At 34.2% G+C, this 24,260-nt stretch overlaps 1 protein-coding gene across 2 annotated transcripts in view; it reads right to left on the minus strand.

Moving 5' to 3' along the window:
* Positions 1 to 24,260, minus strand: part of AP3B1 (adaptor related protein complex 3 subunit beta 1) — a 155,869-nt gene that overhangs the window by 6,237 nt on the left and 125,372 nt on the right. For both annotated transcript variants that reach the window (XM_059836743.1, XM_059836742.1), the window contains exons 23-26: positions 24,077 to 24,260; positions 21,168 to 21,252; positions 12,533 to 12,630; positions 7,192 to 7,330 (exon numbers count right to left, since the gene is read on the minus strand). The exon at positions 24,077 to 24,260 is cut by the window's right edge and continues 48 nt beyond it. In XM_059836743.1, coding sequence (XP_059692726.1) covers positions 7,192 to 7,330; positions 12,533 to 12,630; positions 21,168 to 21,252; positions 24,077 to 24,260 — 506 coding nt within the window. The remainder of the gene's footprint in view (positions 1 to 7,191; positions 7,331 to 12,532; positions 12,631 to 21,167; positions 21,253 to 24,076) is intronic.

Consider the following 24,260-nt stretch of genomic DNA (forward strand, 5'->3'; position numbering starts at 1 on the left):
TACAAAAGCAGTGCTGTCCTCTAGTGGAGAGCAAATAAGCCAGGCTAGAACAATCTGTTTTGATCAACAGCATATCTAAAATGACTCACTCATATACTTTTTATGTTAAGACCAAATTTAATTTCCTAAAGTTATTTAAAAATCTTGCAATTTGCATATAAGCTCCTTAATACAATATATCTAGAGCATTAAGGGCATTAAAATGATTTTGTGTGAAGGCATTCTCTTGATCAAGTATTTTAAAATCTTGATATGATGATAACACATGAAACCAGTATTAGTATACACAGAACCCTTCTGTTAGCAGAGAAAAAAATTCAAGATTTTGGAACATTAGGATTTGATTAGGCTTGATTAAGGAATAATGGTAATAGGAAGAGTAAAATATGAGAAATTACAGAATGAGTACCTTCATACTTATAAAATTCAGTTTTGTTTCCCCTCTATTAATAAAAAAATTAACCTAGGAATAGTTACTAAGCAGAAAGACTTCTAGTCCTGCCTGTTTAAAGAAATATAAATGGTTAGCCTAGCTGGGCTTTTTTTTTAATAAAGAAAACAAAACCAAATCCCCCAAACCAAAAAGCTGGAATTACTTCTATCATAAAGCAAGAAAACATTAAGAGTTTACAGGTCCTGCTTAAAACAAAGGGTGAAATAACTGTGGACATGGATACACTATTCTATTTAAAATTCTATCTCCTACAGGTAAAGACTAGCAGAGAAGCTGTTTTGCCTAGGTTATTTAGCTCTCCAATTAATTCCTACTTGAGAGATTAGGAAGCAAAATTAAAGCTGCATGCCTTGCATGCCTGTTACAAGTTTATTTACACAGCTACCCACTGAAGCTTTCTAGACGAGTAGAACAGGAAGACTGAGCCCCACAGCTAAAGAACTACAGAAGCAAAACAGTCTTAGGTGACTGCATCAAAGGAGCTACTTTGCAGGAGCAAAGGTTGATTTCACTTCCTTGGAGCTCTCCAACAGGCTAACTGCTTAGTAAAAAATCTTAGAATGGGTGTGCTTGCACACAGAACAGAAAAGGCCTTTAAAAAAGTCTTTGTAGATTTACAGACCTGTCTGTCAGCTACTGACAACATATACTCTGATTCAAGTGAATAACTATAAAGAATTTATATTTCTCAGGAATTGATACATGGTGTTTATCCTCAATAGAGGGGTCTTTTCCTTTCCAGCAGACATGCTGAAGTAGTTGTGGTTGTTAGTTATGTTAAGGTGATGGGGGTCTAATTACTAAATTTCTGCCTTAGAATTCTTCCAAATTTAGTGCAAATTGGAAGATGACATACACAGAAAAATTTTCCAGGTGGACCCCATTAGATGGAGTTCGGTTCAATACTAATGTACCTACACAAACATGCCATGGCATACCTTTTCTCCCCACATTAAGTGTTGCTGGATTAAAAAGATGTGGGGAAGATAACTGATTACTAACCACGACATTCTCTGATAATCAAAATTGTCTGTAAACAAAACCCTCTTTCCTTTGAGAATCAGTCTGCCAATATACTATAAATGGGACATGACAGGTTGCAAAATGATAAAAAGGGGTGAATACAACCAGACTGTCAAGCTGATGCATGGGGTAAGAAATAAAGGCTAGTGAAACACAGTTTGGATTTCTGCAGTCTCTGGATTTTGAGCATTTAATGCAAGTATCTACATTTGGTATTGTTGTTTTCATATTATTCAGAGTATGAATTCTCACCAATTACAGCATGTCTACTGTCATAATAAATGATTTACACAGTATGCTTCTGATTTTGCTAAAGGGTAGCAATACAAGCCTCCACAAGACAGGTGGATGGCATTTTACATCTTGTTCAATAATTGCTTATTCAAGAAATCAGATAGTTAAGGGTACACTATGCAATGTCATACTATGTACAACAAGCTCTGAAGAAACGACCATATCTACACGGTTCAGTAAAGAGCCCTTAAAAATGTGGGTCTCAGAACTTCATAGTCACTGCACGCACTGCAGTGCTTGAACTAGGTTAGACCTGTTCCAGCAATGAGCAGAAGTGCTGTTTCATGCTTCTTTGTTTAAAACTTAGCTTGTTTGCTGCTAATTCAGGTGTCCACTATGACACCACACTAAGAGATGAGAATCTTCCCTCTGCAAGTCCTGGTCTTGTCTAGAAAGAAGAGACGGCTGTTAGTATCACCACTTTTTGTGATTGTATTGGAGAAAGACATTAAAATCCCTATCTTAAAACATGAAATGGCTGTTCTGAAGCACTTTAGAGCTTTGTTGTTGAAAGAGATTTGATTTTCTCCAAAACCTCAGATTGTCCCATACTGGGTTGTTGAAATTATAGAATTGACCACGTGAAATTTGAGGACTAAATGAATGCTCTCGTGTGCCTCAGAGGGCAAGTCAATGGTTACAGCCATCCTGATGAACTGTAGAACAGAAATATGTATATGACACCATGCTCACTTCCTAATCCTGCTACTTCCTGTTTGTAATTGAGGATTCCTTCCAGAATACAACATCAGCAATAAACTAGTGCAATGGGCTATTAAATAAGTTGAGGTTGATTAAACTTCATTCTTCATTATCCACCCTACTAGTTTCAGAATTTTATCTCACTGACTGATTGGGCAATGCACAAGAGGCCTTCAAGAATGAAAACAATGGAAAAGATGATCTATCTTGCACCACTTTTAGAGTCACAGTCATTGAAATAAGTAATATTCTGTAGTATGATGCATCCCATTTAGGAAATGCTTTGGGAAGTAGAAGGTAGAGAGGTAGGTAGTTGAAGACAGCCTGATTCTCCATATCATTGCACATTATACTCTGACGTCAATGGAAGCACACAAGTATAAAACAAAATGAGAGTGAAGAAGTAAATCCAGCTTGTGATCTTTGCTCTGAACAGATTTTTCTGCCATATGCTGCTGCCAAGACTTTAAAAGCTTTGCACCATATTTTTGTTGGTAGCGTGAAAAAACATCTTCTATATGTATTTCCATTACTTTTTTTCCTAAGCCAATTTAGCCTGAAACACCTCTCCTTCATGTGTAGAGCCTTATGTAATAGCAGACAATACTTTGACACTTTCTAGAGGATTATGAGAGCATTCAAGTCTTTGTAAGATTCAAGTTTGCAACTAGTCTTTTCATTCTATCACCATCTGCTATCTCTTGCTATAATCAAAATGAAGCAGAGGATGACTACCTATACTTGTAGGAGATGAAAATGAATAAAGGAGGAAGAGATCTGAGGAACTTTTAGAATATTCGTCTGAGAAGAATAAGAACCATGTTGAAAGTAACACTACCATGGAGGGCATTTCTGGGTAAATAAGGCTTGTGTCAGTTAAATAGAATATGACTGGAAATCTTGAATAATGCCTTCATCTCATCATATTTTGAAACAGAACAGCCTGGATTTCTTTGTTGTTGTTGTTGTATCTAAAGCAATGAATGTTACTGCCCAAGTAGAGACCAGCAGCTCAAGTAATGTTCTATAGAAGAATCAACTTCGAGGGAATAAATGTCCTCCATTATATACCCTCTTATCTTGAAGACAGAACAATTCCTAATAGGCTTTCCCCACTGACAACAAACAGCAGACATACTTCAACTGAAAAGTACTTGTTCCCTAAAGGTAGTTATTCAGAGTGATTTAATTCCCTGCAGGAACAAATACTTTTCTTTCAGTGTCTTTGTCTTCAGATACTCAAACGGTGCCCTCAGTTGTGGTCTGAATCAAAAGACAGAAGCTTGGTGCCTCAGCTGACTCTTTAAAATCACTTTATCAACATCAAGTAACAGTTCTTAGAACATTAAAGAGCTTTGGATATTCCAACAATTATGCTAATCAGTCTTGTGAAAAAATATTTTAAGAAACAAAAGAACTCTTCTTTCAGAAGTTTTAATATTTAAGAAAACACATTTCCAATTCAAGAAAATCTCTCTTTTGAAATGCATTTCATATTCTTGCTTCTAGAGGAGCCTTTTAAAATTGAAATAATGTTTCCACTTATTAGCAAAAGCAAGAAAGATCAATACGTAAAATAGTTAAATCCTATTAAGAACATACAAATGCACTGCATGCTGTCCCACAAGGCCCTGCAATCTAAGCCCTTGAATAGACTCCATTGAAGATAAGGTAACCACTCTAAAGGAAGCAATATAGTACAGTAAATTTATTTTTCAAATAATAACTATTAACCTCCATCTTTGTCTGCTGATATCTATGTCTATATCTATAGGCCACCGAGTTAAAATTTTTTGCAACTATCACTTCAAATAAAAACCAGTCAGAAAAGACAGTTTAAAGCAGAATCAACTATGTCACCTGGCATATTGCTCTACATTCATTTAAAAGTAAAATTATTATACAGTAACTAAGTCCACAAATTAAGTAGCCACATGGTAAAGAGAGAGAAGAAATGGATGCAAGAAAGCGTTGCTACATTGTGATATGCTCAGATATATAGCTGATGTATTTGACATTTGTTTTCACTTATTTAATTTTTCTTTGGTGACTATATGCTATTCTGGTGATATTTATTTCAAGTATTTACTTTTGAATCTTCATTATATTTGCTCTAAGTGCAAAAATAAAATCCTAATAGGGTTATTAATTTAAGGACCGGTAATTGGATTACACCAGCATGACAACATCTTCAGCATGAATGTGAATATGTTTAGACTGAAAGAAACCATGAAACACACCTGTTCATGTCCATTAGATACTCTTGCACTTGTATTAAACTGTACAATTTCATTTTGAATGAGTATATTGCATTACCAGGCAATACAATTTTTTTGGCATTAGCCATCATTAAGCAGTAATACTCAAGTTGGGGATGACCAACTAATAGGTTAATGTAATTTATGCTGCACAATGCAGAATGCCAGTTAAAAAACAGTACTTATTTTTCTTTGTAAAAAGGCTTTTTCCAAGAAGTCAGACAAAGCAGTCCTCACAGAAGAGCATGATGAGCTAAAAGTTTTTGGATGTAATTTTTTTCTGCAATATCACTTGCAATAAAACAAGACAAATGACAATCCTATAAAAAATTAGAAAATTCAGCTTTAGTGTATTTTCATTGAATCTGTAACTGCTTAGACAAGATAAAAGGTGACTGTTTATTTTATTATTCTGAAATTGTGTATCAAATAAAAGTCACAATTCTTGTATCCATGAGACTTCTGCCAGAAAAGATTTGATTTTTTTCCCCTCATGACAGAGTTCATTTAATCCAAACATGTTTACCTTACATACATACATAAATATACATACATCTACACACACACACACACACTTTTTTTTTTTTTTGTCATTTTTTCAGCATTTTGGAAGGATTAATTATCTAATACCTATCTCAAATATTCATTCATGTGAATCTACTTTAATTATGAATCATTACTTTTTAAAGATTAACAGGTATCACAGTATCAATTAGGTAATGTTCCTGCTCAGTAAAATCTAGGTGGAATTATAACTACATAATATCTGTGAACTCCATTTACTTAACGGTGAAGAAAACAAAGGACTGTTTTCAAAATGCCTATCAACTGCTGGTCATTTCTCATAGGCCACTTAAATTGTTATAAACTATTTGTTTTGCTTGATGGATTATTCTGCAGTCTATTCTGTAACTATTCTGGCTGACTGAAAACTTTGTATGTTGAATCTAAAAATCAAAGAAGATTTCAGGATGTTCTGAAGCCCTCTGAATACTTCACTTGTCCCAAACATGCCCTTAAGCACTGTCTCTGAAGGAGTGTACCCAACAGTAAGCGCATCTTCAATATATTTACTGTTGGTTATAGACCCTGTTGTAGTAAACTTCCCTTAAAAGAAACCAAAAGAGCAAAAGAAAACACCATCAAATTAGAAACTTATCTACAACCAGGAAACCTGTGGCTGAGCTAGGAGCTAGGCTATTATTTTAGGGAGCCTTTTTGAGACTCAGTCAACAAAACAATCCATGCCTATGTGATAAGTCTCATGTGATAGATAGGGTAAAGATGGAGAGCACCTGTAGGCAGCAGACACTTCAGTCTCTCTTGATTGACACTCTCACCTAGTCTTTGAATTGATGTTGAGAACACGGGCTATAGAGATCCCTCAGGGATGCAACAAATGAGGACTCTTTCATGGAGGATCAGGTGTCAACAGTGACAATCATTTCAGTGCAATTGCACTAGCTGTGCCATGTTTTTATGGTGAAACAGAATTTTATCATTAACCGTATCAAATACATAGGAAAATCCAGCTGGGTTAATGTTAATGCAATGCACTACAACTGCCCAGCAATGCAAAAGAGACTACATCCAACAATATCAGGTTATTAATCATGTGTAGGCTACAGAATTCTCATCCTTTCAAACCGCCATCTCAGTCAGCAAAATTCCAAAGAAAAGCATTGTTGTTTTCTTTAAAAGAAGATATTTTGCTTTTATTGAATAGTAACATATAGGGGACTAGAGATAATTCAGAATTTAGCGAACATTTTGGTAGATGGTAAGAAAGATGTATTTTTTCTTATTTCAAGACCAGGTTAACCAATTTGATCCTGCCACAAGTGAGAAGCCATACAGATTCACAGGACTAAATATTTTGAGTCAATCACATTAAAAGCTGTCATTAACCAACAATTGCATCAATTTCACTGACATTCTGTATCATAGCATTTAGAAGAAATGGAGTAATCTACAAGTAAAAGCTGGAAATTTGACAGGGCCAATGACTTTCTTGGCTAATAATTATTTTTTTCTGCAGATACATATGTAAGAAAGTAAAAAAATCAAGTAGGAAAACTAATTGCTCCTCACAGATGATAAAACTAGAGCAGGGTACTTATATGGGAAACAGAAACTAAAGTTCAAAAATCACCAAAAACCTTCTTGAAAGTACTATGCTCTAAAAGGCTACCTCTTCCCTTTGAAACAAAACAAGGGATGGACAATTTCCTCTGTGTACAGTAAAGTAGAGACACTTCTATATACACTCAATTAATGAGCTGCAGAGTACATAGTCTCAAGTTACTATCTGCTTAGTATTATATATTTCAGTATAATCGGTACCTTCTTCCTTAGAGGTATAGGTAATAAAATTCTCCTAATATTATCAATGTTGATGAATTTTGAACTAACAAATTAATATTAAAAGATGGTTGTACTTTAAACAACATACAATCTTACCTGTGTATGTTATCTTGACCAGAAGGGACTACACCCAGGTTTGCTGCTTTCACTACTCTCTCAATTATTACAGGTCTAGTAGAGTTCTGTGGAGCAACAGCTATTGTAGTAGATGTCTCATTCATTCCTGTCAGCATTCCTGAAACATTAAGTATTTCATTATGAATACAGTAAGATTTGCTCACTTATTTAGCATTAAACCAAAATAGTAGACATCTAAACAAAAAAAAAAAAGGCATTAAAAGTTAGATCACTTATTGAGAAAACAATTTCATAAGAACTCACATAATTACCTTACATTAATGTCTTACTTGCAATGACCTACTATCAGAAACAAATTAGTAATTTTCAGTGAGCTGAACAATGACATGTGTGATACTAATGCAACTGTGAAACCAAGGTAGTTTTTTTTTCTCATAAAAAGCTTAATTTAAAAGAAGAATGCAAATGCAGAAATTAAATATTAAGTAAGACTGATTTGGAAAGGTCCAGCTTAAGTAAGAAAATAAATAAAAATCCTTTATAATCTTTCAATCATACATTTAATTATAATTCCATATCCAATTGCTAAAAATTATCTTTAAATTCAGATAGTAGTAATTGGTTCAATTTAGTTATTTAAGAGAAAGTCAGCACATTAGAACCTGGTAAATTCAGTTTGTATCCAGCTCTCTAAAATATCAGCATAAACTATTTGAGTAAAATTATTTGAATATCACTACAAAATGGAACAGAAATATAAAGATTATATCCAAACATATGATGAAGAAAAAGTAAAGAGGGATATGACATTCAAGGACATTTAAACAAAACTCACGCTTTTCTATTAATATCCATTGTTTAGAAGAATGATTTGTTGGATGCTCATGTTGATTAAAACACAAACATACAAACAACACTGTGAGTGCCTTTTTATAGTATGTTCAGAAGCTGAAAATGCAGACAAACAAAGGAGCACGGTACTTCAGGCAGAAATATGAAGCATCTGAAGCCACACTCACAATGAAAACATCGTAAAAGTCTCAAAAGGCCAATGTTTTAGGGTTGCACATACAGTTCTAACCCAGGTAAAATAGTAGTACCAAGATGCTTAATAAGAACAATTAAAACAATCAATCCAGCATTTTAAAGCCCTGGAATGTGCTGCTGTCACAGAATAAGAAATATGAAAGTAAAAATGGAACAGATGATAAGTAAACAATAAGATATTTTGAAAGAGAACAAAAATCAGCATACAACTTTTATAACAATCAGATTTATCTTGAGTAGAACGTTCTGTTTCAAATTGTTTAACTATTAGGCAAAACCTTTACAAACTACATACACAGACTAAAAACTGCTTTTAGGCAGAGCACGGGGACTGACATAACACTGCTGAGAGATATGTGTACTTATTTAGGATTTAAACCTTCTCCATTAAGCTCTACTGAAGAGCAAATGCTGAATAAATGAATGCAACTATGTTTATGTTAAAAGCCTGTTTCCCGCAGCATGTAATTAAAGGAAATGTTGTACAAAGCCAGTACTTTTGTCAAGCTCCTGTAAATGGAAAGATGGATAGCACTCAGAGAAGTGAATGCATTGCTTCATATTTAACCTTAACACTCTTGTCATTAATGGTTTGTCTAACTTGTTCTATAAAAGACAAGGTACTGCTCCATTGAAGTAAAATTAAAAAAATCAACTAAACCATGCTTTTCAGAACAGAAGATTCATTATCGTCAACTAATGTATTGGCATAAAGCAAAGTAACATCCTATCAAGTAAGGCACACATTCAATCTGCTTTTTCACCCCCCTTTATTTTTAACTCATGCTGTTTTATTGTTATAGGCAATTTGTACCACTCAGCATGACAGTGTAAACTGAATCAAGATTAATTTACATGCAAAAGAACACTTAGGAGAGCAGCGTGGTAAGCAAATGTATTGTCTCGATTGCTGAGGTGGAAAAGAACCTGGAAATAAAAAAGGGGACTCTAATTAAGGAGCATCAAATATGATTGCTTGGGGTAGTCAATGGCTAGAAAATAGTAAATGTCCAACCATTTAAAGAATTAGCATCCTGCTTGTTAGGAAAACAAATTTTATATATACAATTTTAATAAAATTAGGTAAACTATATTTTTACTTAACCAAGATTGGGTTTTGGTGTTGATTTGGGTTTTTAAAAATGTGATTCAGGTATACATTTCTAAAAAAGTTGACAAAATTATTTAAAAACATGTCTCTTTAGAGAAAAAAAAATCTTAATGTAGTTTTAATTGCCTATTTTAAAAACACCATCATAAAAATTCTGACTAATATCCAGCTATAAAAATCACATGACACATTTAATATTGCTTGAAACACAAGAATCCAAGAAAACTCTAGCCTGAGCACAAAGCAGCAATTAGTCTGGGTTAGCCACCTGATATGATGAAATAACTGTATGTATTTTAAATAATAAAAGAAGATTAAATTGGAAAAATTACAGTGATGGATAACAAGGTATGCTAGCCAGCAAACTAGTCCTGTTCTGAACTGAGGGCAGGAGAGTTTTGCTACTGAATTTTAAAAACAACAGACAAGTTGAAATCTGGATACAGAGTTCCCAATAGTAAATGCTCCACTCATGCAGAATTCCTGCTATGGCAACTCAACTTTTCATGGATGTAAATGTAATTTACATTTACACGTAATGTAAATGATGCAATGTAAAACAGCGTATAAGATTCTGAGTCCTGAAGGATCAGAAAAAATACTTGAGCAAAAAGGCAAAGAGTGTTTAATACTATCATTTTAATCCCCTCATTCCAAATTGTCAATCACAACAACCACTAACTCAGCTGCTTCTCTGGGGAACTACTTCACCAGAGGATTCCAAGCTCAGAAGGAAAGGAAAGAGCAAAGCTAAGCATATCATGCACAGCATGTGGACAAAAACAGCTTTTGAGGTTCTGCTGCTACCACCAGATAACCTTCACAGCCATGAATATTCAGTAACCTGTCTGCTCCTCTCTCTTTATGCCATCAGGAAGAAAATGGACATATACAAATGTAACAGACAATGCAAAACAGCAGAGTGTAATTGAGTAAAGATGTGTAGCAATGAATTGTCTTCCACATTGCAGTTTAATACCAGCTATTTTCTCTTTAGCATTCTTATTAGGTTACACATGCAATTTAGATGTAAAAATCCTTAAACCCCATACATATTTTCATTCTCTCTGTGCATTTCTAATATTCTCATTCCTTCACTATTTTTTACCTATCTGTTTTCAGGCATCTCCAGATACAGGACTTGAAACATTTTCAAAACCAACCAAAAAAAAAAAAAAAGAAAATTAAAAAAAAAAGAAAAAGAAAATTAAAAAAAGAGAAAAAAATAAAAGGGAAAAAAAGAAAAAAAAAAAAGGAAAGGAAAAGCATGACAAGTGAAAAACAAGTTACATAAATCAGATTCATTTGGAGAATACAGGCAAATTTAAGTTAAACACAAAATAGAATTGCATACACCAACTTCTAAATTGCCCTGCATTTATGATTGTAATTTAGATTTTTCATTTAGCAAGAACACAAAGTAATTCTTCCCATATGCTACCTGTTCTTAAAGCTTTGTAATAAATACTAATGCAAAATGTAGAATTAAGACCTCTGTTACCAAGAATATTCTGATACAGCTGATATCCATAAGAAAAAAGATGGAATAGGAAAGGTTTTTAAACCTGTAGTAAATTTGCCAGCCTGCAAAGTCCTGTATCAAAGACTGAATTCAGGAAGACAGAGCGAGCGATACAGAAATGCCAAGAGACCTTCATGGATTTACAAATACTTCATATAAACAAATTTTCAAATAGCTTTATTCAGAGTAGCCTTTCTGCTCTATTAAACATAGCAAACAGCTGCCAGATTTATTCAGACAAATAATCAACAACCATAGAAGTAAAATGGCAGAAGAAAAAGGAATTTTGGCAACAGCTCCACAGAGGACCACAGCTATTCTCCAAGTACACTTCTTCTATGTGCTCATGGTTCTGTATGGCCAGTCAGGAGGAAAAAAAGCCCTCAGTCACAGTAAAGCATACAAAAACTCTATCAGAATATCACAAAGCAAGCAAACATAAAAACAGGGAGGGAAGAAGCACAGTAATCTGCCTTCTTTTCACTACAATCTCAGCTACAATTTTTAGAAGGGAACAGTTTAAAATAAATGTACCACAGCCTCGTTCAATCACTCACCTTGGTTTGCTGAGCAGGTATAAAGCAGAGAGGCAGGCTTTAGCCAGCAAAGGGTAAGAATAGCAAATAAGTATCAATTGGTTATGAAAACAAAGCACAATCTTAACTTTTCACTGCAGCCATAAGCTTAACTGCAAACGATCTAGACAGTATTTTAACTACTTTCTTAATAATTCAAAAACACAAAAGCAAGAAATGCTCAAAAGCAATAACTAATAATACATAACATTACTCATTGGTGTTCTTGACTGCTTGATAGATATACTGAGTTTCTGAGCCTTACACAGCAATGAGACAGGATCCCATGGGCATATTCTCATCTCAATGTGGAGAGACATACACATGTAAATCCCCATACATTGAGATATATGAGTAAACATTACTAGATTTGAGTGCATCCAAAATGTAACCACTTATATTTTAAAATATCCAAGAATCATATCCAAATTAAGGACAGCAGTATTGACTATTCCATTTCACATATGCTTAGGTCAAACCTAGGCACAATTTTCTCTAATTATTTTGAATAAAATATTCAAATCACTAAAAGCTCTTACGGGGGTTTGAGCCTGGATTAGTATAAGAGACTTAAATTCTTTGAAAACACATTATTAGTAGAATGCAGAAGTATAAAAAACAGTATTCCAACAAGAGTAGTTTTTATATATGAAGTGTCTGAAAGTGAAAAGATTAAAACAATCATCAAATACCTGAGGAACAGGCACATTAACAGTATTGAAAATTAGTATTGGAATAAAGAATAGTAAAATCCGATGCAATACCAATGTATAAATGGTTCATTTCCTTGAGCTGGCATCACAAGTCTCTGTTTCACTGCTGGTAGGAAAGGCATTCACACCTCATGATGGGAAGCCAAGTCTTTGAGCTGAAAGACTGTTTTAGGGTAAACAGTGGGCATCGATCCTTTAAAGACTGCATCATATCATGGCACATCCTTCTCAAGATATTTTTAAACTACTTAAAATTGTCAGACTGAATACTAACAGAGGCTAACTCAACCAGCTACAACTGGAAGCACTTTCTATATGCTTGGAAATTCAAAGGCATGCAGCTCTCGTCCCATCCAAGTAAATTTACTGAAGCTACTGAAGTATTTCTCACCTTGCTCCTTCTTAAAATCTTTCTCTGACATAGTGACAGGCAGGAGCAGTTCTCCAACAGGGGGCTGAATGTTAACATTGAAGTGATCATCCTTTGTGCTAGAAAAGAGAAATTACAGAGAATCAACCAAATGCTTCAACATAGATAAATAAATATACATATATCAGTTTCAAATTTTCTGTGAAATCATTAAAAAGTGTAAGAACTACCTGTAAGATTTCTACCTTATTAATTTGAAAGCTGTCTAACTTATTACATTAGTAAAGCTGATTCATTTTTCTCCAGTACAAATGTGGTAGGCATAGTCTTGTATTTCTGAAAATGTAACTTTTACTCAATTCAATGTTTGTTTGTGATCTACAAAGCATCACACTCAATCTAAATGCTGGCAAAGGACAAATTATTGTGCCTTTCACAAATCCTTTGAGAAAACCGTTATGCATCCTGTCATCAGCTACAGCTGTCCTAGAAATAGGGGTAAACATAGAAAATATATAATTTCAGACAAAAGGATGGTATTGTATGGGAAAAAACCCACAAACAAGCCAAACAATAAATACATTAGTAAAGGAGAAATATTTTTGATAACTTCAGTTTTACAGTATTTGGTATATTTAAACAAAATCACAGAGCATACTGGTTAATGTAAAAGCATGCTAGAAAACTGCAGAATGTTTTTTACTGGCAGAGTTAAAAAATACTATCACTAGAAACACAATACTATTAAATGTTACACATTTCTCCTTAAGAAATAAATATCATACAGTGAACTTTCTCTCCCTATCCATTCAATTCTCTGAGTTTCCAACTATTTTGTCTGAGACTTCTTCAAGGCTACAGAAACTCAAGATACATTCACCCTGCTATGTTTCATTGACTAACTGTACCATAAGGGATTTGCTTAGCAATTCAGGATCAGTACATCCAGTCAGAATCTTTGTTAATGCTTTAAGGCCTGAGAAATTTTTAGAAAAGAACATTTGCCCTTTTTTTTTCTGGTGTACCAAATAGCCAATATATATTGATTGGTGATATGCCTCAGATATCTTACTTAAATATAATGATACAATCATTAGAACGGAAAATACATTTCATCCATTAACATCCATGTTATTTAAACTAACCTAAAATATATGCTACTGCAACTTCAAAGTTCTGAAACAAGATGGACTGATGGAAAACAAACAACACTATAGATCCATAATATAGAAAAAACACGTGTCTCCCTACTAAAGACGCAAGACAAGCCACCTGGAAACAGAGAAGCATTTTACAGTCATTCTAGTCAAAATTCTAATACTTATCGTAATTACCCATTTTAAAAAGGAAATGCTTAGGAACTAGTATGTTCTTATTTTCTAGCTTCTGATGTGTTATAATTATGCCTATGAGTGCAGTCCCAACTATGGGCTGTTCAAATAAAACCGGACATTTATGCTAACTTTTCTCAGAACTGCTATTTAGTAAACATACAGGGGAACAATTTTTCAAACTCTTAGTACTTCCTTTATAAAAAATAATTTATTAACTTCTGCTTTTAAAAGCTAACAAATTCAAACTTTTTTTTCCCCCTGTACTACCTTAAATACCATCCATCTCTGAAGTCATTGTTATAATAAAAGAGCAGTGATTATTTGATTGTCTAGCCTGATTAAGTGCACAGTAAAATAAACAAGAAGTATTTTTTTCTTTAATTTTTCCTTTGAAAAGTGATTAAGAACTCAGTCATCTTAAGAGCTGATGGAAGGGTCTTTAATCAACTGCCTCATTAATTTTTTGCTATTCATACCTACTACTTGGACTATAAGACTAACACTTTCAACAATACCTTCACTGACACTGTTCAAATGATTGTTCAACCAATGTTGTTATGTTTCATATTTAAGCAAGATGTACTCTATATGACTCAGCATGAAACAGATAAACCATTTTGTGTACAATGATTTATGTCCTACATTGACTGGAGAGATGCCATTTGTACATAAACTTGACTTATAACATCAATTATTAGATTGCTTTAATGCTTATAACAGTATTTCCACAATAAGAAGGAATAAATGCATGAGTACAGCTCAGATTTTTTATGTCCATAACTGCTCAAGAGGACCACTTGACACCTCTGCTGTTAACAAACATTCCACTTCCATTTTCTCTAGTGAATAAATAGCTAATATATATTCTTTGATAAAACATGAACTCTTCATAGCCTACAAACAGAAATTCTGATTGCTAGTTGTTCTTCAAAACCACTTTGTTCTTAATTTCACTTTAGTCAGCATCTGGGTTACTTTGCATGATTTTAATTCCAGTATGCTACAGTAAATTTCTTTCTCAGCTATAGAAAATCATCCTTCCTTATAGATTCACTCTATCAGACACTTCACAGATTAAATATACAGCTTTTGTTTATTGATTTGCATCTCTTTTATTACATCTTTATATTAGAGAGCTCATAATATATAATTTAACAAAAGTTACTTCATAATTTCAGAGAAGCACAATATGAAGGGACATTAGAAATCATCTGATTCTGCCCCCTGCTTAAGCAAGGCTCACCTTAGCTCACTTTGTTCATGGCCTTGTCCATTTGAGCTCTAAGTATCTCCAAAGACGGAGATTTCATCAGATATCTAATGAAGAAATTTGAGAATAAAATTGAGGCTTGGAATACAAATACTTAACTTCCCCCAATACCTAGTGAACTAAATTTCAGTGTATTTAACTTACTCATTTATATTTTCAAGACTATAATTAATATTAATGATGCTAAAACAAAAAATTACATTAACTTTTAAAAATCTGCTGGACAACTGGTTCAAGCTGCACTGAAGCATCTCTCAGGTGGTGTTGCTTAAACTTTCCTGAAAGATGAAGGTGAAGCAGCTTACCAGAAAAAATACCCAAAGTTTTTCAGGGCAACAGAACATGTTTTTTGATTTCAAAAATTAAAGACTGTGTTTCCTGTTATTAGCACGTGCAATAAATTGGTAAGTTACAGTCTCAGAGGAATGTGAATACTTAATGAGAAGTTCTTAGAGGGAAGCTTTAAAAGGATCAAACAGTTGGGGATGTCTGACAACAGTACCTTTCCAACAGTAGCTTGCAAAATCGGTTATGTATTTAATTGCGAACTTATGGGCAAATTATATTACACATTGTTACTCTTACTGACTCCTTAAAAACTGCTAAGCTGTACATACTATATTTTTAAAAGACTAACATCACTTCCATGACTCAGCTACAAGTATCACATGAATTTATCTTCTGATGCATGCATCAAGATGATCAAGATGAAAAGAGAGACAAAGACAATAATGCTCCCACAGGAACAAAGGAAGACTTACTAGCTCCATGATAACTGACACTGCAAAACTAACTTTCAACCATTCAGAAGATGCACATTTTAAAGATTTCTGCACATGTTTGTAGATGGAATTTGCAGCTAGCACTTGCCATTTGAAACCCCTGGCTATTCCCTCTCTCTCAGTTTAGCTGGTTTTTTTTGTAAAGAATTGGCTCTGAAGGGCTCCTGGTAAAGAAGTTCTCTGCCATAACAAAAAACTTGAGAACAGAAATGGCAAAATCTTCTTTAAAACTAAAGTAAATAATATGAACACTTGTGAATGACTTCTTTGAAAATTCCACAATAGCAGGTTAAAGGTGGTTAAAGTCTTAACTTCCAAGGCTTTTAATAAATTAGTATTCTAGTAAGACTGGGAATATTCTTCTTGCTCTTTATACTATCCTTTTTTGCTTCACTCTCAGCAGGAGCTTGTCCAGAACATATCTATCCCAAACCAGCTTACTGTTTTGTCTTGAATTCACAAAAATTTCCACACATGTTAAAAAAAAGAACACGAGGGAAAGAGCAACACAAAGAGAGAATTAATTTCCTGCAAAACAAAATATGGAATAGAAAAGTATAGGGCACTTGATTCCTAGTTCTGCTGAAGAAAGGAAACGACTGCATCCTACTTTTGCATGAGAAAAGGACAAAGCAATAGAACAAATGAAAGCAGTTGTTCATGTCCAGCCTTGTTTTTTCCAGGTCAGTTATTTATCTTGGCATAATTGTGTTCTGGAATAAGGCCAACTGACTACTTTAGAGTAATGAAATAAAGAGAAGAGTACCAGATTGCTTGTCTTACATTTATAAGCAACTTGGTTATCTGCTGACAAAGCACTAGGGAAGGAAACAGCAAGAAAAAAGTGAAAATGCAAGTGTGACAGTGATGTGAAGACAATCCTGCATCTCTAACATTAGCTTTTAATATATTCCATAACATATTCCACTACATAATTTTAATCAGATGCTTTTGTGGAAGCGTCTACACCTGAATGCATGCTTGCACTCAACAGAAATACTGACTGCTACCCAACCAACCCTCTTCATTTACTTGCTTTGCAGGTAGAAGTTCTGCTTGGGAAGATTTCTACATCAACACAGAGTGAAGTAAGCAAATTTCATGCTGCAAAAAATCTCTTCCTTTGAAAATAAAATTCAGAGCAAAAGCATCTACAATAAGATGAAACCTGCAGAGAGCAGACTAAATAAAGTTTTTAAGTCTCATTCACAGAATTTACTTCATTTAAGGAATTGCTAGATTCTTTTTGCTACAGCAGACTCTTCTGGAGTAATCAGGAAAATGTTTTCTTTATATAGTAGAGGACAGACGAAATGAACGGACATACAAGAGTATGTATTCTCCTCATCAGAAGGAGAGGGTCCTTCTGATGACACTGGGACACTAAGAAATGCCAGAATAAGGTAACCAAGTTAAAAACCTCTGTCATGTCACGCTATTTTCCAATTGCCTAATTATTTTGAAAAAGAATGAAAGGCACAAAACTGTTGCTTTAATTTGATTTTTCTTTCTTCTTGGGAGCTCTGGTTGTGTTTTTTGCCCTTAAGCCTTGAGAAAACTAGGGAGATGAAATGCAAAGTCAAAACAAGGGAGAGAGACACATGGCATTGACATCTCCCCTACACCAAACAGTTTCAAAGAAAGCTAAACAACTCCCTGTGTACTCTTCAAAAGAACAGAACCAGGTTCTCCATAAATTATCTTTAAAGCTGTGGTTCTTTCATGGTTTTGGGAACAACTAAGATAATTTGGAAAGAGAGGATGAAAAGAATAAGAAAACCAAGGTAAAGACAAGTTTTCTTCTCCAGCTTTTAATGTTGCAAAAAGGACATCTCTTCACCTTTAGCTATTCCTCATGCCTACAAGAAATTGGACATTTGCTTATTGAGTTATACAAACATGGACAGGAATTCATAATGCTAAATACACATACAAAAAATAGAGTAAGGTTATGTATGTACTATAACTCTCTGTCTCTATAACCTTCCTTTTCTTTCATCTCAAGGGATTCAAATATTTTCATTCCAAGGATCCACGGGCAAATTCTGACATAGCAAAGCTCCCATATCTTTGTTCAGACATCTCAAAAAACTAGTAAGCTGAGAGAAAGACTTGAGAATATGTGAAAAGCAGAGACATGTAAGACAGTAAAGATAACACAAGTGGTAGGATTGTTGAAATGGTGAACACCAGGAGCTCAACGATTCCACAAAAACCACACTGATATGGAAATCTTTAAGATCTGACATGGGGAAAAAAGGAAGTAATTCCACAGTCAGTGGAGTATTGCAGATAGTCTGTTATATCAAAAATCCATTCTAACCTTTTCTCTGCTCAGCTGATGCCTACCTCCTTAGCTAAGGCTCAGGTCTCTTACTCGGATGGTGAATATACTGAACTTTAACCAGAATTCAACAAGATAGCAACCTGCTTTGCATACAAGTTAGCCAATAACAAATTGCTCTAAACTCCTAAGCTGTGTATATCCTACTTGCAAAATGAGAACAAAGTAACACAAAAACCAAGAGTAACATTCAAAAAATCTTTTTTAAAGTCTGAGTCCCTTCATTTATTCCTCTTTAACTTTCTGCTTGAGAGGCATTATCATGCAGAACACCAATGTGGCTGAAATAGCTGCCTCTGGAAGGAGATGGCATAAGAAAAATAACAATGAAGAGATGTTCTCCTTACAAGTACATGCTGTGAACATCCTAATACACATCCTAAATAAATGCATTAGGCAAAGTTTTTAACTTGAGGCATTTCAGCCCACTTTAATTAGATGTGTGGTCTTGGTAAGGTTTTTTCCAAAAATAGTATTTGAACAGGAGGTCTTTCAAAGCTCATTCCTTCAAACCTCTATATTGCAGCTTCTCCTTCATTGTCCTTGACTTGTACAAGTTCAGAAAAAGATGTAAATACTTTATGACTCATGTTAGTTTTTTCTTTATACAGTTTGTATTTATCGAACCACTAGTACAACAGCACATCCCTAAGCAGAAGGGTAGTGTTTGCTATGCAAAACACACAGTCCATGATTGGCATCTAAGACCAATTGATCTACCCATTACCACTATGTCCCTACCCCCACAAGCTTTACTACAAAGCTATTGATTTAAACACTGCCGATCGGTTTCCATTTTCTGATTTTGGGCAGGCCAATTAAGAAAGTGAGTAATTGTGATTACACTGCTTCAGGATCAATTACATTTGATGCAAGATAAAGTGCTCCTCTTATAACAACGTAAAGAAAATTCTTATGATTAGGAACACTTTATAGCTGAGCATGCTTCTAGCAAAAATATAAAATAACTGACAACTTCTTTCATAGAGATATGTTAAAAGGAAATATGAGAATATAGGCACCTCTGTGCGCACATTATTTCAGCTACATTTTGACAAACTTCTAGAAGTCATTCCTTCTTTTGGATAAAAGCTTTTTGAAAAGTATAATAAGCTACAGACACTGCAGCTGAGTTCTTTGAGACATTGCTCCCAAAACATCACACTGTTGTGATGTTCATTTCACAGTTTCTCCAGTGATACAGAAGATCAGTAGGATTTTGAACAAAATAAGTTTTCAGTGTAAGATAGTAAATTTAATGCAAACAACATTTTACCTATTTTTATACTATTTTATAGGAACTAACAGCAAAGAAACAAGGCCCTATCAATTAGCAAAGGAACAAAGCAAGCAATTCCTACTCTTAATTTAATTTTAAACTTAGCTTGAGCGCTTTTGTCATTGGACTCACATTGTCTAAATCATTAAAATGAATACACCACTGAGGTCTGAGGCAAATCTATTTACAGTGATGTTACTCATAGTCTGGTTGGTGTTCAGGAATATTGATCTGTCTTGTTTGTCTAATAGGAAAATAATAAACAATTACTAGGCAATGTTGGAGAAAGTAATCAGTTTTTATATATCACTAATACAGCAGACCTCCCAAAACATAAAGGTGATGATCTGCATAAAATCAATGTGTTATGCTACATTGCTTATCCTCATCACTGGTAAGATTCTTAGCAATAAATGGTGTAAGTTAAAAATCAAATCATTGGTAGACTGAAATTACGTACTTGAAAGAAAAATATCTGCTTTATTTAAAAAATAATATTTCTGCTTGATAAACTATCAAGCTGATACTTTTTTATAAAATTCAAAATTTATTTAGATAAAGAGAGTCAGAGTATATGATTTTAAAGCAATTTTGAAACCACTGCCTACAAGGGAACCTCTTTCCCAAATAAACATCAGGCAACAGTTCAAAGTTGTTTCCAAATTCCAGCAAACAGCATACAGGCCAGCTATAACAGCACGACATGCACAAACTACATGCTGCAGAGATTCTGCTGGGAGTACAAATATGTGTAAAGTGACTATGCAGGAGCATCTACTGTACATAGAAAAGTTTGAGAAATGGAATATTGAAAGCTGTGTTTCTTGCAACAAAACATATAAAAAAATCCATTACTTCAAAATATGTAAGAAAAAATAAAAATGTGTAGACCTGTATAGTGCTTTTGCACAGTTTAAAACACTACATAAACCTGAAAAGCCCCTAAAAGAAGGTTTCAAGTTTTCTCACATCCATTTCTCCCCATCCCTTTTTTCCCAATGTTGAAATTAACCCATTTTCAAATGCTAGTTTGTAACAGAACTCTCACAGGGTAAATGGGCTCCTTGCTGGAACCTAGGAGGCAGAAAAAGGATCTTGCACACACCAATAAGGAGCACAAAAAATGTAAATCAGACATACTAGACAAGATTTAGTGACTGGCCAGCCAGTCACTTGGTTTCTCACTATTGATTTAAAAGAATTTACAGCATTTCACTGGTGGGCAAATTTTGGGGTTGTTTTCAGGCAGTCATGTTACAATGACCATGAGCACCCATAATTAAGATGCAGGGTAGTAAAACTGCTCACACTATGTGCCATTTTGACTTGCTGTTTCTTACAAGGAAGAACACACACAAAACACTAAAGCAGAATAGTCAGACATGAGTGCTCTTTTCCAGATGGAATTAAGACGAAGAATCCCTAGAAGAGTGGGACAAAAAAGTAAAGCTTCTAAAAGTAAAATTGAACACTAATAATGTGCTATTTCTCTTAAAACATCTTGGATGTATACCACGTTGTAAATTTTGTTTCATTCTTTGAATATTGAATAAAACAGTAAATCTGATACCACCAAGTAGACTTCCAATGAACACTAGTTTTACCTTCCAGGAGAAAAAAATTACCCATCCCCTCCCAAGAACTTACCATAACTGGAAGCTGGCTGTCTGGGTAGAATCACAGAAGTCAATACCCACTGTAGCAGTAATGGATCCTCCAGGCTCAAGGCATTCTGCTTGAAGAGATTTTTAACAGATAAAGTACGCATGCAAAGCAACAGAAGACGCCAGATGTAACCCCCCAAACTTCACATAATTAAAACCCCCAAAAAGCTCTGTAAGAAAAAATCCAACAGTTTTAGCTTTATTACAAATAGGCATCACCCAAATATCACACTTGCATGTTTAAGCATCCTGGATTCCCCCTCTCATACAGTTAATGCACATGAAATGTTGCCATTTCAGTCTCAGAGCTCTATCAACAAAATAAGGCCCTGCATTAGAAAAGCAAGGAGAGGAAAATTATTTACAAAAAACAAAATTGAAGTGACATCCTTTAATTGTGCACAGATCTAGTACTGAGATTTTATTTTCAATAACACTAGTTTGCAGATTTAGTTAGTAAATTGCAAAATACAACAAATAAAATCTACATTAATACACACTATAATGGAAAATAAGCTGAACTTAAACTTTATTTCATAATTACTGTGGTTTACTTGTGTCTCAATATTCTACCTGCATTAGATGGAAGGGAGAAGAAGGATTATGAATGCTACATGGAAGATGACTTCATGCTATTATACAAGCAGTGCAGACTGAGACACTCTTGGCAGTGAAGATATCAAGAGACATACTCATTCTTAGATTCTTGGCTAAATCCCTTCACTATTTCCCTAGCATTATAGAGATAAAGCTTTTGCTAAAGGCTTGTAAGCTTCCTTCTAAGCTCTTTCTTACGTAAGTAAAAAGAAGCATTAAAGCAGACTTTGCCTTCTCAAGATGACAACAAAGAGCTGAAAGCACACTTAAAAGAGAGGAATTAAAATAAAAAAGAATAGGCAGGCAGAAAATTGTCTGATTTCCAGATTATTCATAATGTACCTGATACTCTTCAGGAAGTGAAAGCAGACAGCTGCTCCATGACAAAATGTAACAAAATTTAACTATTTCAAGATTAGGTTTGCAAAAATGCAGAAAACACGGAGTTAATGCTGCTGGCTAAAGTCTAAACTGACACTAGGAATTGAATAGAAAAAAAAGTATTCCAAGGAGTCTGATTAAAGCATTGAAAGATTAAAGGCTCCAGCTCAAATTCAGAATTAACTTTACCAAAGTCTTTGAGCTTAATGTTTTCAAAGGGAGTTTCAAACACACTTAAGAACAAGAAAGTGTTGTGCAAAGGGACTTGGGTGAAATAATTTGAATCATTTCTACTGGAAGTATCAGGACAATTGCCAACAGTACTTTTAGTGACTGAAGCAAAACTAGACTTATATTCCAGCAGGAATACCTGTCTATGCTGACACTTCTTCTGTTGGGTCTGCTAGGTAAATTGTAGGATGTGTTTTCCAAATGCTGGAAACACAAAATGTAGTAAGAAAAGGGTGTATAGGCTAAGTTCTACACAAAATGACACAGAATACAGAAAATTTGCATTCAAGCAAGAAAAATAACATTTTTGGAAGAACTATTGAGCTTATTTTCTGCAGAAGAAACCAACAGCTTTTCAGGACAAATACTGCAATGTCTTTTTTGGGGAAATAAATACTTTACAGGGTAGGATTGTTTTGTGAAGCTCAAGGAACCCAGCATGGATAATTTATTACTTCCACTTTTTTCCCCCCCATGTTTTTATGTGAGACAAATGAATGTTACTGTTAATTGCTACTGTTATTGTGGGTATAGTATCTTCTGATCTGATTTACAGTATTACTAGATTTCTACTTGTAAGCCTTTGTGCTTTATTTCTTCAAAATGTTTACAGGTAGGGATATAAAATGAAGCTCATGGGCAAAACTAACTTGACATTTCAGTTCTGAGCTGGACTTCTTTTGAGGAATAAGTATTAAAATGTTCACTTAAAAAAACCCAAACTAATACAATTCTAAAAGTAACTGCCTTGATCAAGTATGTATCATTACCAAGATGCAAAAAGTTATTAATTTTAAAAACTGCTTTTGTAGCTATTTGGTGTAAATCTGCATAATCTTTTCTATGTTAAAAAAATGTATTTCAATAGTTTGGAGTCATTTAATATAATTATCTTAGCTACTTAAAATAAAGAATACTGTTTAGTTCCCTGTTGTGCTTTAAGAACATTTTCCTATATTCTTCTATCATGATCCATATTCACATAATAATGTAGCTCATTGAAGGAGAAGAATTTGTATTATGAAACAAAGACACGTCTGCTCCTTCTGACTATACCACAATGTCCTAAAATAAAGAAGTGTTGAGAAAAGAAAGCAGATTGTGTATATAAGTATTACTCTTGAAAAAAACTTGTTGTGATCTGTGTTCTTTCTGAAGTTTTATACTCTTTTCCACAGAAATTTAGCAAAAAAACCATCCTGATTAGAAAGTAGAAACTAAAACAATTTAGACCAGTTCTGACTACACATTGCTTTTTATCTAATCTAAGCAGACACAATTTGTGGAACTATGGTAGACACAAGCTAAACTAAAACATACACTTCCACTCTACTGCCATAAGCTCACACGGAAATGGCAATGCTCTGAGCCACCAATATAAATAATACATTTAGATTCCCTTAAAGCTTAGTAAGAAAATAATTGTGAATATAAAATCAAAACCTCCTTTTTAATAGAAGCCCATAATACCTAGTCTAAAATAAGACACTAAGAGAAACAAAGTTTGTAGGGATGCAGAACAAGTTGATAGTTGATGAGTGTCTGTGTTTGTATGTACACCTACCCTCCCCACTACACAAACACATATATAAGTGTACATGTAACTATGCAAAACCACTTTCCTGTGTTTGAAATTTTGCTAAAGATTAAGAACCTGCTTTTTAAAAGATAGGATATGGTTACCTATTGGATTAAACTCATGCATCCTCATGCCTGGAGGTAATTTCTTCTCTCCAATGTGAATATTCTCTATCTTCTGATCAGTTGTATTTGTTATTGTCACTTGCACAGGTACCATACAATCACCAAAAATGCCTGGCTGTCTTGAGAAGTGATAATGAGCTGCTAATCCTTTCCCACTCATTCG

This window comes from Haemorhous mexicanus, chromosome Z (genome assembly GCF_027477595.1).
Source record: "Haemorhous mexicanus isolate bHaeMex1 chromosome Z, bHaeMex1.pri, whole genome shotgun sequence".
Taxonomy (NCBI): Eukaryota; Metazoa; Chordata; class Aves; order Passeriformes; family Fringillidae; genus Haemorhous; species Haemorhous mexicanus.